The 15,280-nt window shown below is 36.5% G+C and overlaps 1 protein-coding gene across 1 annotated transcript in view; it reads right to left on the minus strand.

The window, feature by feature from the left end:
• Positions 1–13,385: 13,385 nt before the first annotated feature.
• The window catches only part of si:dkey-122a22.2, a 30,873-nt gene continuing 28,978 nt past the window's right edge, over positions 13,386–15,280 (minus strand). Inside the window, exon 8 of the mRNA XM_041245622.1 lies at positions 13,386–14,454. Coding sequence (XP_041101556.1) covers positions 14,130–14,454 — 325 coding nt within the window. The 3' untranslated portion in view covers positions 13,386–14,129. The remainder of the gene's footprint in view (positions 14,455–15,280) is intronic.

Here is a 15,280-nt window from a genome sequence, read left to right on the forward strand (position 1 = left end):
ATCAACATTGAGTACATGGCATGTCATGCCTTGTGGTAACTGAAACCAGATCACATATTTCTGAAGAAGCTTGACACAATTATTATTATTTTTTTTTTACTGTATAGCATGTATTATGCATTTCTCTGTATTTAAAGTATTATGGATTATCTTGTTAATGCATCTTGTTAAGTGCTTTGTAATGGTGGTCCACTATGAAAGGCACTATATAAAATAAAGATTGACTGAATTTGGTGAGAAACTCAACAACATCTTGATGATGAACTCTGCTGAAGGGTTCTTCTAAGATGTGGCACATCTACACAGTACTGAGAGATGAAGTGGATGGCAAATGATCATAGTTGGTAACAAAAGTCCTGAGAGCTCGTTGTTCACTCTGTTGTAATGACTCTCAGAAGTTGGCAGTGAAGAAGACATTGTAACATGGTGTTTGCATAGCTGGAAGTGAGATGAGTGTTGCTCAAGCCTCTGATTGAATGTGTGACTGCAACTGTTCCCTCAGAATGTGGTAGCATTTGTTGTTCCTTAACTTTAGTGAGGGCTTGATGTATGAAATACACACGATCCTTCACCATGGATCCCTTGTGCGTGTCGGTCTCTGTGGCAGGAAATGGCGTTCCGGTGACCAGAAGAAGGAAGAACAACAAAAGGTATCTGCAGTTGCAAAAAAGACGAGGCATGCGCTGTTTTATTTCAACAAAAACAAATCCAATATTTAAACAAAAATGAAATAAATAAATAAAATAATAAAAGGTTTTAAATAAAAACAAATCTCGAACACAAAACACTAAACGCTAAGGTCTGGCTGAGCAACTGCCTTCACTGATCCTTAGTTCTTTAATTTCTCTCCTCTCTCCGCTCTCGTTCCGCCTATCAAACACCCCACCCCCGGCAGAGAAAACTGCAGAGTTTTAATATAGGTGACCATCTCCCGATTAGCAACAAATTAATCACTTAATTCGGGAGATGGCCACCTTATACATGGGTTTTTAGTGTGGATGGGGCTTCCTATCCACGCTGCAAAACATACAAAAACCGTAACAAAAACACATGATGCTTCGCCGTCATACAAATATACAACAATATAAATACATTAAATAATAACGCACTGCCATAAATACAACAAACAAATACAATATCACACGGGCGGAGGGGGAAATCCTGTTCTAAAAAAACAAATACAGAATAGAAAGAAAATAATGTGGCGGACGACACCACACTCATTCTCCACATATAAACACTTTAAAATAGCAGGGCTTTCCTACCAGCCTGCTACATTCTCCTTCAAGCTTATCAACTCAGGGCACACAGGCTTCTCAACCTGCTGTACTCTGCAACTGCAGATGGAAGTGCTTTAATGCAGGTGGGGTCAAAGTTTATAGGAAGTAACTGTAGAAAGTGCCACAAAACTGGCCATAGGAGAAACTGAAGTTATCAAGGTCCATCACTGTTTTCAATGTCATGCTCTAGAACGAATAGGAGAGGACCTGGTAGTAGTCATGCACATCGGTACAAACAACATTGGAAGAGACAGATCAAGATCCCCACAAAACAAATTCAGAGAGCAAGGAAGGAAATTAAAAGACAAGACCAAAACTGTGGTATTTTCTGGGATACTGCTGGTACCTTGCAAAGGTCCGTAGGGGCAGCTGGAAATAAATAATTTAAATGCATGGCTGAAATCGTGCACACAGGAAGGCTTCACCTTCCTTGAACATTGGACTACATTCTACAACAAAGACTATCTATACAGGTGGGATGGACTGCACCTAAATAAAAAGGGAACCAATCTGGGGAAATCAACAAAAAAAAGAAACAGAAAGAAAACTACATCAAAACAAGGGCAACAACTCTGGTTATAGCCATTAAATGTATATCTAAATACTAGAAGTCTCAAAAACAAAATGTTAAAACTTGAAGCTACTGCTCTAACAAGTAATTACAATGTGATAGGTGTTACAGAAACTAGGTTATCCAAGAGTGATGGAGACGAATATAATATTAGATATTAGTGGGTATACACTGAATAAGAAAGACAGACAGGACAGAAGAGGTGGTGGGGTAGTGCTACACATGAAGCCCAGGTGTTACATTTGGAAGAAGAAATCAACGCAGAATCAATATGGGTCAGAATAATGGAAAAGAATTTAAAAAAGGTATAATAATGGTGCATGCTATAGACCGCCAAATTCAGTCGACAAGCAAAATAATCTGTTATACAACGACATAAGAAATGCGTGTAGCAAAGGAGAAGCCATACTAATGGGGGATTTCAAGTTCCTCCATATAAAATAGGAAAACCCAGTGGGGAGCACGACAGCCATAATTGTATGGTAGAAATGACAAATAACTGCTTCCTAACGCAATTTGTCAAGGCACCAACTAGATGGGGGGGAGCATACCTTGATTTAGTCTTTTCAAATAACGAAGACAGAGTAACTAAAACAGGTGTCAGAGAACCATTGGCAAACTCAGATCACAACATGGTCTCATTTGAAGTGCTTTTTAAAACCCCCAAAATAGCCACTAAAACTAAGGTTTACAATTTTAAAAGGGCAAACTACTAGACAAATCAAAATCGAAAACAAAATGGTTTAATAGATCAATTTAAAAAAAATTCAGAGAAAAAAGGCACTTTACAGAGCAATTAAAAGGGACCAAGAACAAAGTACACCGAAAGTCAAAAAGGAAGTTAGAAAGGTCAAGAGAGAGATATAAATGAACATTTCCAAAGGCGCTAAAACCAATTCCAAAAGGTTTTTTTAAATATTTTAACAGCAAAAGAACATTCAAGGATGAAGAAAAATGTCTAAGAGATACAAATGGCAACACCATAGATGAAGAGGAAAACATAGCAAATATATTAAATGATTACTTTTCACAAATTTTTACCGAGGACACGGACAACATGCCCCATATGTCAACCTGTTCCTATCCAGTTTTAACCCTTTGCGGTCCGTTTATTCAGCGCCTGTGAGGCGCATCAGGTCCAATTTATTTTCACAGGAGCTGTTTATTTTACATGTACCGTTTAAAAGTAATTTTATTCAGTTTAAAAGGCACTGCATATGAACAGGACACTCAGTACTGCATCTCCAGCCCTGCCCCACTCCTTGTTCGCTGTCTTTATCATCTCCTGATCACTTGTTTTATCACCAAACTCTTCAATAATGCTATCCAAGTCATTATCTTATTACTAGAACATCTCAAAAAGCTTGGCAAATGTCTACAATGTTCTTTGAGTGCTGGAGGCGGAATCAGCTATCTTGTTTGTTTATTCCCATATTATGTCTGTGGTGAAGGGACTATGCGTATTGCTCAAGTCCACCTGTTTTTTCTTTTTTTTTTTGGCTTCTCTCAGTCATTGAAAGCTTTTCTCAGCTTTTTCCAGGGAAAAAACAACCAGGGACCTGTGCTTAACGCCTTTTTGATGCTGTCAGAGAGGGTCCAACATCGGACTGGAAAGGAAAACTTGTAATGTCGGACCAGGTCCGACATAGGACCGCAAAGAGTTAAATAAATTCAACATAACAGAGGCAGATGTGTTAAAGGGACTATGAGCTCTTAAAATAAACAAATCCCCTGGGCCAGATGAGATCCTCCCAACAGTACTCAAGGAAATGAAAGAAGTTATTTACAAACCATTAACTCAGATCATTTAAAATGATCTAGACAGCATTCAGAACTGGGCAGACACATGGCAAATGACACTTAATAAAGAAAAGTGCAAAGTACTGCATGCAGGCAATAAAAATGGCCACTATAAATACCATATGGGAGATACTGAAATTGAAGAAGGGATCTATGAAAAAATATCTAGGAGATTATGTTGAGAAATGTTCAGAAATGACTTCATCTAGGCAATGTGTGGAAGCTATAAAAAAAAGGCCAACAAAATAATCAGATATATAGTGAAGTGTGTTGAATTTAAATCAAGGGAAGTAATGCTAAAATTTGACATGCATTAGTAAGACCTCATCTAGAATACTGTGTTCAGTTCTGGTCACCTCGCTACAAAAAGTATATTACTGCTCTAGAAAGAGTGCAAAGAAGAGCGACCAGAATTATTCCTGGTTTAAAAGGCATGTCATAAGCAGACAGACTAAAATAATTTAATCTATTAAGTCTTGAACAAAGACTATGTGGTGATCTGAGTCAGGCATTCAAAATTCTAAAAGGTACTGACAATGTTGACCCAGTGGACTTTTTCTACTGGGAAAAAATAAACAAGGAGAAGGGATCACAAATGGAGATTAGATAAAGGGGCATTCAGAACAGAAAATAGGAGGCACTTTTTTACACAGAGAATTCTAGGAGTCTGGAACCAATCCCCAGTAATGTTGTTGAAGCTGACACCCTTGGATCCTTCAAGAAGCTGCTTGATGAGATTCTGAGATCAGTAAAATGAGCTAGTGATAACTAAACGAGCAAGATGGGCCAAATGGCTTCCTCTCGTTTGTAACCTCTTATGTTATTTATGAATAGTAATTGCGTGAGCACCGATGACTGGAAACTGCTCTTGAACAATGTAGGCCCTGTCCATGATTTCAAACTTTGACCTGGAGCATTCAAAGGTATGTGTGTGTCCATTATTAAAATGGATGGTTATCGTTTTCACCATCATGGGGTTTTCTAGATAATACGAAACAGCTTGAAGATTCCCTATTGCACCATTGATGAGACCAGTGGCAATGTGGATATTTTTCCAAAGCATCAGCTTACAGCCTATTTTCACTTGTATGCTAGTGTGCAGTCCAGCTGTACGTCTAGCTTTCAATTTGTTCAGCACATTTTCCCGGAGGGAAGGCAGTCTACAGTATCCATTGTCACAAGATGAATGTACTTTTTTGGAACCTTTTTGAAAATAAATAGAACTCTTCTCCCGCAAACTATGTTCGAATTTGACCACACACATGTGAAAATGTGTCAAAGAACATTGCCATCACTGGGTTTTGGATGCTGAGCCAGCAAACTTGCGTTGTCTATGAGTGTGGTAACTAACTCACGTCAACTTCTCTGCATGCTCATTGGAAAAGACAATAACGGTGGGTGGGCAATAACAATCAATCTGTTCATGTTTATTTGTTCAATCTATCAGTTCAACTCCACCAAACTTCCATTTACACCACTGACAGTAATGTATGACAAAAAGGGTAATGGGTTACTGTCCTACTTTTCTGTCGTTAACAAGAAGCCTAAAAATAACAGTGACAGGTTAAATTTCCATATTTCCACATAAGTGTGCATTACTGTATTTATTAACAATACATAAAAACAGCAGGGGTGTAACTATATACAGCATTAAGCTCAGGTCAGAAAAACACAAATTTTTAAACAAACTTTTATAGTGCAATATATGTACGTGTATTGCTGTTTTTGGAAACATCTAAAACACTCACTAATACAAACCATTGTTCGGATGAACGGGCTTCTACTGTATGTTATTCTTAGTTCATTTTTAACTGTTTTTGAAATGATATAGTGCATTCCAGCACTTTGTTTTGGGTGACTCAAGCACAGATGTTGTAACATTTTCATGCTTAGGAAGTAGTACTCAGGGAAACAGTGTTGAATTCTCAAAATGTTTGTTTTATTTGAAACTACGGAGAGTTCCTGTCAGGGGCCAGAATTCACGGCACCAAAATAATAATGCTAAGTTTTAGTCTTGGCACTTTCAACACACATTCTCCCCACTCATTCACTCACTCCCCCTTCCCATGCTAAGTAACGGCATGACTCGTTCCCCTTACAATACTGTGTAACAAAAGACAGACCAGACAAACTGAACAGACAAGTCCTGCAACAAAGCAATTGTCCGGGTCCTTACAATATATTTTTTAAAGTAAAAATATATAAAAGCATGATGACCTTTATGTACAAAATCCTTCACGAATATACAATTCAACTGATGAATACTTATTTTCGTTTTATATAACATTAAATAGCGTTGTTTATATGATGGTGAAAAAAAAAATCAAGATAAAGAAAAATAAATGTATTGATTTATGTATTCATTTATTTCAATATTTATAAATTAATTTATGTATAACTTTTACCAAATACATAAGCTATTCTTTAGCATAGCTAATTCTCAGAAATGAATGTTCCTTTTTGTCCAGAGGGGACCACAAATAGCGTTACTGTCATCAACCAGTATTGAGAGGAACTGTACTTCCTTGCGCCAATAGGGACCATAATGAGCATTACACTAACAGGAAACAAACATTTTTCAGAGATCAAGATCAGAATCTCAGAATGATGAGGTTGACTCGAAAAATCATGTAGCACTGACAGAGACACAACAGGCTTGCAAACTGAAGTGTATAGTTTTAAACCCCATGCATACCAAACCTTTTTTATATTTATATATTAAAAAAAAGATCTTTTTTGCAGGCAAATGTTCCATTTTAAAACATAAATAAATCCTTTAATATAAATGAACTAGATGTCACAATAAGTGTGTTTCCTAGTATATTTGACATGTTGACAAAACAAGTTAATTGTCATGAAACTCGGATGTCCTGTAATATTTTTGGTGCGCGACTAATTGTTTTTGGCCAATTTACTTTTATTGCGCCAATACCCAGAAAACACACAAACTATCCTCGCTGTATAGAGTTTCTCTGGCAGTTATTGCACTTCGCTGATAACTTGCTGCAAGGAACTACTGTTCCTCTCAATTCCAAGGATCTCATAAGCCAACTCTCCTTGACTTTCTTGGAGTATGACCTCCTAAACTCTCTCATGCAACATAGCAAAAAAACTGTAGTACCATACATGCATCAAAAAACTCTCCTGATAAAAGCACAGTGGAGATGAAGCACAGTGTAGAGCAGATACCCCTACACTGCACTCAGCATTACAGTACATGGCTATGGGTGTTGGCTACTTATTTATTGTATGAATCATCAGTCTTATCATTCAGGCTGACAGGTTAGAGCTCTTACATGTGCCTGTACTGTATATCACTGTCTTGCCACTTCTTAATGCACAATTCTCATATCCACAATGCATCATCTCAGAATCTTTGAACCAAGGTCTGTTTTTTCTTTTTAGCAAATCATATACTGTTTTAGTAAGGTTCTATCACATCACCCAGCATATTGTAGGGGTTAACTTCATGGCAGCAGAAATCAACACTTCAAACTGATCAAATAAATGACCCACTATACATATTTTAATAAAAAACTTTATTTACTACACACAATCAAAGAACAAGTGTGGTTATCAATATAACGGCAAGTGAATGAACAGCATTTTGATATTTAAAACAAAGTACATTGGTTACCTTTATTAAATAAGTTTTATTTCTGATTGTTTTGTATATGTCTGAAAGGAAATTTCAATGTTGATATATGTTGTAAAGAACAGGAAAAACAGCAGTTTAACAAATGAGATTGTAAACATCTACATTTTTAGCGTGGTTTTATGACAAACTGCATATAATAAAAATCAAGAATGCCACTGTTTAGATCATTAAAATAAACCCAGTCATGTCACAGTATTAAAATGAATAAGGTATTCTAGAAACACTACACAGCAAAGTAAGTGACAAACACCTTTAAAATTCTTGAAAATGTTGGGGTAGTACTTCATTTTCCAAATATCTTCAATTAAATGAAAATGTTTAGTTTTACTAATTTCTGAATTTTAGCAAAATGTTAGCATTTTGGTTTTGGAGCATCATAACCAATACATGCATTTATGAACATTATATATACACACAGCAAAACACAGACTGTAAACAAGTGTCAAATCACCAATGATTTTAAATATTTATACATACTGCATGCAAGCGCCATACTGTTCTCATTTTAACTTAAACAAAAAAGTACAACCAATAAACATTTTGGGCCTTTCTTTTTTCATATTAACAGTCCACCAAGGTACACATTTTATGGCCATATCATCAGTTTATGAACTACTGACTCTCCTGTTTGGGCTTCTTTTGTTTTACCAACTTCTTTAAGTGTTTACTAACTTCATAAGGCTTTTTGTAAATCATTTTCCTGTCAGCCCCGGGGATCTTAATCTGTTTGGCTGATGGGTAGGTCTGTGCCAACAGTTGTTCTTGAAACTTTTCTACTGCCTGAAATACAAAAGAAAAAAAGTATTATCTAAAATTATAAAACATTGTTTATTCTGCAAATGTGAAGGAAACAGTTAGGTATTTTTTTCCCCATTTAGATCAATGATTTCCAAGTGAGGAAAAAATTGTATCACAAACATGGCCGTATTAAAGGACGGGCCTACGGGGCCCAGGGCGCCCAGAAAACTAGGGCCCCATAATTACGATCCAACATATTTCATCTTCCATTTGTTTTATTTACAGAGCCTTGGAATGTATATGTATCATATGTACATCACTGTAAGAGCAGCAAATACCTGTCTGTTTTTAGTGGAACGCCTATGACATTGAACTGCAGCATGAATATATAAATTAACGTACCATGGTGTGCTTGCACACGCTAGCATTAAAGACGTATTGTAACTGCCGCTGATAAGTAAATCATACATTTTGCTACCAACCGTCACTAATCAGGTGGGGCTGCTAAATGGAAACAAAAGCAGCTTTAGTCCAAAAAATTCCAAAGCTTAGCGCACTTTTTAAAAAAACAGACAAGCCCCTACAAGACAGCTGTGAAGTGGCTGAAAAAAATATGACGAGGAGCAAGATGGCCAGTCTGGAGGTGGTAATGTTAAGAAATTGCAGGTAGAAATACAACAGCCTCTTACTACATTCAAAGCTGCTCAACAAAAGGTACATTTATCTACCACCGACCGAGTTTCCACAGATCCTGAACTCACGTGAAAATTAGATGAAAACTTTTTCGGTTGGTAAAAGTTCGGCTGTGTGTAGAAACACAGATGTAGAAAACTTCCTCACTTCTGAGCGGGTGATTGCTGGGCAGAAAAGAATGTTTCCTAAAAGACCTTTTTTCGTGTCGCCTGCACAACGGTGAAGTTTTTGCGCGAGATTAGCTTATTAACTTTCCATCTACTGGCAATGTGTACTGCTTTACAAGCCTTTCTCCAGTAGATCACATGCTTTTACAGAAGGATTTAGCAATTTGGAAACAACCCACGCGACTCTGAGCACGAGAAGGGTACAGAAAACAGTAATTTTACTCGATTGATCATTAATTCTGCTTTAGTGAATACTGTTATGTCTATTTTCCATTACATCGGTTTCAGCTGTAGTCCCCACTCAATCCCTCTGCTTCTGCTCCCATGTAGCGCACGTGTCTTTTTTTTCCCTCTATCACTGCTTGCCTTAGATTGTTGATATATCTAATGTAGCGCGTTATTAAGCAGGTAGCGCATCTGTAGCTAACCCTAATTCTTAATGTCTGTCTGTGGTGTGTGTTGATCCTTTATTCTGTTAATTATTTAAATGATTAATTCTGTAATTGGAATGTATTTATTCATATTGGGGAAAAAATGTAAAAGTGAGGGATGTGCAAGGAGACCACTCCCCTAAATCTCCGCCAACACTGGCTTGATGTCAGAGCACTAATGAGGGGGCAAAAAACCCCTTCAAACCCAATTGTCAGGGTCAGTCTGGATTTGCAACTGCATTAAAACAGTGAGAACATTACAAAGCAGCCTCTTTGTCATCATAATGGTTCTTCAAATACAACAACATGTCATTTCCACTGACAGTCTATATTATTAAAATATAACAATGAACTTTGAAATGGTCACCCCGCTTGCTTACAAGCAACAGCAGTTTGTCTGCATTGTCCTGTCTGTCACTAATAATCATTTATGTGTTGTATATAGTTGAATTTTTAAGCACAATATTTAGAGAGATAAGAGATTTACCAAATTAAGATGGGCTGGAAGAAGTTCATCGTAATAATCACCGGTGATCACACTCACAGAAGTCCTGCTGGAGAGTGGTTTGTACGTTGTAATTTCCCTGGGGGACAAAATAAACTTTTAATTATTAGATCCCGCAACAATAACTTTTGGCATTTTAAGGTAGAAAATATAAAGTATTCCATACAGTTGAATTGACTGAATCTGTGAAATGACACTGAGCATACCAGAAGTCAATCTTTGCCCTTAAAATGATGAGGCTTCAAGAATATAAACTGCAGCAGAACTTAATACTCATGCGTTAAAACTCAGATCTGAACCCGATCTAACATGGGCCTCTTTCCACTAGTTGTACTGCATGATGTTAATAAGAGGGTTCAGAATCACCCCTGGGGGGAGGAAGCACCAGCAGGACTAGCTTCAGAATATAGATCAGCTGCTGTTTAGATAATTCAAATATGCTAGTACCCCATGGCCTTGAAATTTTCTCTATAATTACTTTCTTATTAAAAAAAAAAAAAAAAAAAAATCTTAAATAGACCCTTAAAGGGACCATAACTCTGTGCTTGAGTAATTATTTTTAAGGTGGCTGATTTTTTTTACAAAGCTTCTTTTTGTCAAGGACATAGTTGGAAACTGAACCTACTCGACCCACTTCAACAGATTCTTTCCAAAACTCTGTTGTTTTTTTTAGATTTTTATTTTTTCTTATTAACCTTAATGCATACTGACCTATCGACATCAACACACAGGTTTGTGAATAAGGTTAGATTAATTTTGACCGGTAGTGTATTACGGTTTCCGGATGCTGTTTTTCCATAAAGACCCCCGTCCTTTGGGGTTTTTTGGGGTGTGTTTTCTCAGTGTATAGGACATTTGTGTCAAAAACAAAACAAATTTAAAATGTATAATTTTCGATGGGTAGGATTCTTAATGTAGGATAATTGACTTTAGATAATATTGCTGTTATGCCTTTTTAACTTTTTATCGTAAATGTGGAATTGGTTTCCAACTACACCTATCGATTCATTAACGACTGTTGGTGTGGCCTTCTAGACATTAAGACATGACAATTGAGAAAAGTTTACGGTACCAGTTTGGAAAAAACGTGAAGCGAAACTCTTTGACAAGGTTCTGTTTTATTAGCATGTTCATAAACAGGCACTGACCATGTTAATATGTCGGTACCTTTTTAATATAGGTTCTTTACGACTTTTTATACCGTTTTATTGTGTTAGAGATAGTGGAAGTTTTTTGGGATACATGTTTTATTTTTTTTTTTTTTTTTTTTTTTTTTTTACATAAAAGCTCCGAATTACAATATAGTTGAAATATAGGAACATACTGCTATATTAGTATTTGACCTTGACAAAGGGTTGTGGTTTGCAAGGGCTAAGCTTGAACCACACGGAAGTCTGTTTGTACTGTAACCTTTTCAATTATGTCAAACCTTTTTTTTCTTCCTTGAGAATTCCAGCACAATGCCTTACTTGATGTACTTATCTCCGTGGCAACAACTGTAAGATATCAAAAGCTGAAATATGTCCCTCATCTCTATCACCATCAAAAACCCTATGTACAAAAAAATGATTTTAATGAACAGCTTTAACCTGCAGCAGACTCATCTTCATTGAACAGATATGAAATTTGAATATATGGCCATAACTAATTTCCATTCCCTCATAAAATATCACGAAGAGAGCCACTGCCAGTTAGAATGATATCCCTGTACACAAATGAATATAGTGACCTTGCCTTATAGGTCCCAAGAACGTTTCCATAGTGTTCACCCATCATAGGGTTTACAAGGTTAAGATTGGATGGACCATACAGTTTAAAAATAGTTTAAAGAAAATTCTAACTTCTTTGAGGGTATTTCCTATAAACAAATTAATTTAAAAAACAAAAAAAAAATGTTGCTAAGATACCTAGAACTACAGTGAAAAACACAGATGACATTAAAGACTAAATAGCGGGGTCCCGAAAAATATAGTGTGACACGTCCCCACAGGTAGCTACAACTGTTTAAATAACATACCTGTCATTTTTCTTTTCATTGATAACATCCTGACAGCCTTGAAACAGGCTTTAAAAGGTGCAAGTGTAAAAAAATTTTTTCAAAATGTCCGTTCTAGTGCACTGATTGTGTAAGGATTATTACCCACATTGTCAAACAGGCAATACAGCTATAACATCCCATGATGTGGTACGGAACAGAAAAGGGTGGTGATTTAAAGGACAGACCTCAAAACCCAGTGAAAAGAGGTTTGAAAGTTATAAGTATAAAAAGTTGTCAGGATGTTAACAATGACTCTTTAATAGTCTTTTGCTGTTGTAGGTTCAGGCGGATGAAACAGCAGAGATGTAACTAAATATGAAAGCAAGTCCTGGTTTCTAATGAAGCACAGTACATAGAAGGGTAAACTATAGAAGAATGTAGTAAAACAAAATCACCAAGGAATGACATTTTAGTGTAATATGGAGCAGGATTGTGGGATACTGTAGTTTTAATATGTAGAGTTAAACCTTCCATTTACCTTCTTGCAAAAAAATAAATAAATAAATAAATAAATAAATGCACTGTTGATTCTGAAAACTTACTGATATGCCGCTGACACAGTCAATTAATAGTCTGGCTTAAGTGCAGAGTAGGTATGAACAATGCACAATGTCAAGCAACTGAAGATTCAAATTAAAATGTCAAAAGAAATTTCAAGGGCCACAAACCTTCTCATCATAACATAAAATGGGCCATGTATCCATTAACAGTTATTTGATTGCTTTTTTTGTACAGACTGGCTGCTGAGTTTGCTACAAGTAGGTACAGAATCAGCAGCGTGGTCGACTTGTTATTAAGCAAACACTCAGGCAGATGATAAAAATGATTTCTTCATTTCTATATTTTTCTTTTGCGTGTCTCTTTGAACATGAAAAACGATTAAGAAAATAGGAATAGGCCAGGATATTCTGACAATCTTTTTTCTTTAACACTTTCGATCCTGGAGCTCAGCTTGGATGCCTGCTGATTCCCCATGTTGTGGATGTAGGCTCTGTCAACTACCCTATTTACAAAATACAGAACATTTTATAGGATATACCTTTTCAAAATGAAGAGATTTTAGAGCCCCAAATATTGAATACTTATTTATGAAAGGCAAATCAATGCTGGCTTTTAAAATGTTTCAGCTACAGACTCATTGCAGGGCTCTATATTGGCAACAAAAAGGACAAGACCACTACACTGAAGTCAAGACCAAAGCGTCAGCTGTTGAGTCATTTTGCTATAAAGCTACATTTCCTAAGCAAAAAATGCATTCTCTGTGGCAAAAAGTGTTAATGAGTATTAATAAAATAAAATGTAAGTACCACTTACTTAAGTAAGCAGTAACCCACAAAAGGATGTGTTGGAAGACATTGGCTTATCTTACGCATACCTGGGGGTTGTGAGGCACGAGGCCATAGGCTGAGTGCCACTCATTCATACCTTCCAAAAATAAAAACATTTTTGTGGGGGGGGTCAACGCTTTGTATTCCGAATATGATGAATGAGGGGGGGGGGGGGGGGGTGAGTCATGTGCTACAGCATCTGGCAATCAGAAGCATTACAACTGGTAAAATACCCTAAATCAAGCTGGCTTTTTTGCTTGCTGGGCTCAGTGGGACAATTGCTCAACTGTTTTGTTTTTTTAAGGCGATCACACAGCCTCCTATATAAGCCCAGGGCAGAATGTGAAGGTGGAGAGAAGCCAGATCGCAGACTGTTTAATATATCACAAGAGAGAGATGTGGATTGGGGAGTCTCTCCTCCCTTACAGTATAAAGCAATATATGCCGTGTCTCAGTTTGGTAACAAAAAAAGAATAACGTTTTTTTTTTTTTTTTTTATACAATCAAACACCACGACTTGGGATTCTCTTGCACTGCAGCCACTAGTGGTCATGTGAGATTATTACATGTCAATAAAAAATAAATACAAAAAATAATTAAAAAAAAAACATTGAAAAAAGAATACAAGATGGGGTTACTCCACCTCAGGATCAGTTTTCTTTTTAAAAGCACCCACTACTTACATATATTTCACTAGGTTTATTTTTGGGATGGAATATGTTCTGGAGCCTGGAGGTAACTACACCACATGTGTAGTAAACCATACCAGCAGTGTACACCGGTGATAAAACCCACATGCCATCTGTTCTGTTTCTCAGCAAAAAAAAAAAAATCACCTTGTGTGCTGTTGACCCGGTAAAGTAAGCGCAATTGGGGATATCGATTGTGCAATTATTACACCAGTCATCTGTAAAATGCACTCACTGTATAAACAATATGAAAAATAGTAAAGGTATGCTCAAATTGAACACACCAGTAAAACGAAGGATTTCTGAGTAACAGGGACAATCTAAAAAGATGTCGATGGACCTATAAATAAAACAGCAAATATGTAAAAGACAATAAATTAATACAGAACATGAATATGATGCAGTGCACCGCCTTACTTGTCTTCTCATTAAATCTTCAGAAACGTTCTCTCCTGTGATTGACGGCTGCATCCACCCCGCAATTAGTAACAGTCGACTCAATCCACTGGCCGCAGAAAACTGCAGCATTTGTAGATATGGCACCAGCTCTTTGTACCTAAAAAAGAACATTTTAAATATATAGCAAGTGCTATACTGTGTACATTTTATTTCTTCGAACAGAGTTAAAGTGAATAAAACACAATTCTCAAATGCCTGAGATGCCTACATAAAAGATTATGTACTGCATATAGCGGTTTTCCCAACTATATTTATTAAGGGTGCTAGATTCCGATTAATTTAATTAACGTCAAAATATATAATTTAAACGTTAAAATAAAAAACATTTTGAAAAGACGCTGTGTAAGGGGGGTGGTATGCGTGCCCCCTCGATGTGCGGTCTCGACAGTAGGAGGCCATCTTGAGGGAAGTGCATTAGCTGCAAGGGCTCTGATTTTAAATAAAACAGCTTTCTAGAAATGAACAAATGCATGCAATATATATATAGAACCGTAATGCAGTTGCATAGATATATATATATATATTAATATATAGATATATTATATATATATATATATATATATATATATACACACACACACACACACACACACACACACACACACCACACACACACACACACACACACCGGATTCCTAGTATCAAAAAGTGTCTTTGTTGGTGTCTCTGAGTTAACTAGCATGTTACGTGATTAACCTTTTGTCACCAATTATTGTTAACAGGTGAGGGTCCATGATTACTATAAATATAGGTAGCACAGGCACAAGGTTGTCAGTCCTGAATGTAAGGGAGCAGAAAATGGCAAAATACGCTAAGTTAAGCAAAGAAAAAAGACTATAGTAAAATCTGTAATTACTTTAAGAAATGAAGGTCAATCATTAAGATAAATCGCAAGAACTATGCAAGTGTCTGTAACTGCTGTG

This window comes from Polyodon spathula, chromosome 3, assembly GCF_017654505.1.
Source record: "Polyodon spathula isolate WHYD16114869_AA chromosome 3, ASM1765450v1, whole genome shotgun sequence".
Taxonomy (NCBI): Eukaryota; Metazoa; Chordata; class Actinopteri; order Acipenseriformes; family Polyodontidae; genus Polyodon; species Polyodon spathula.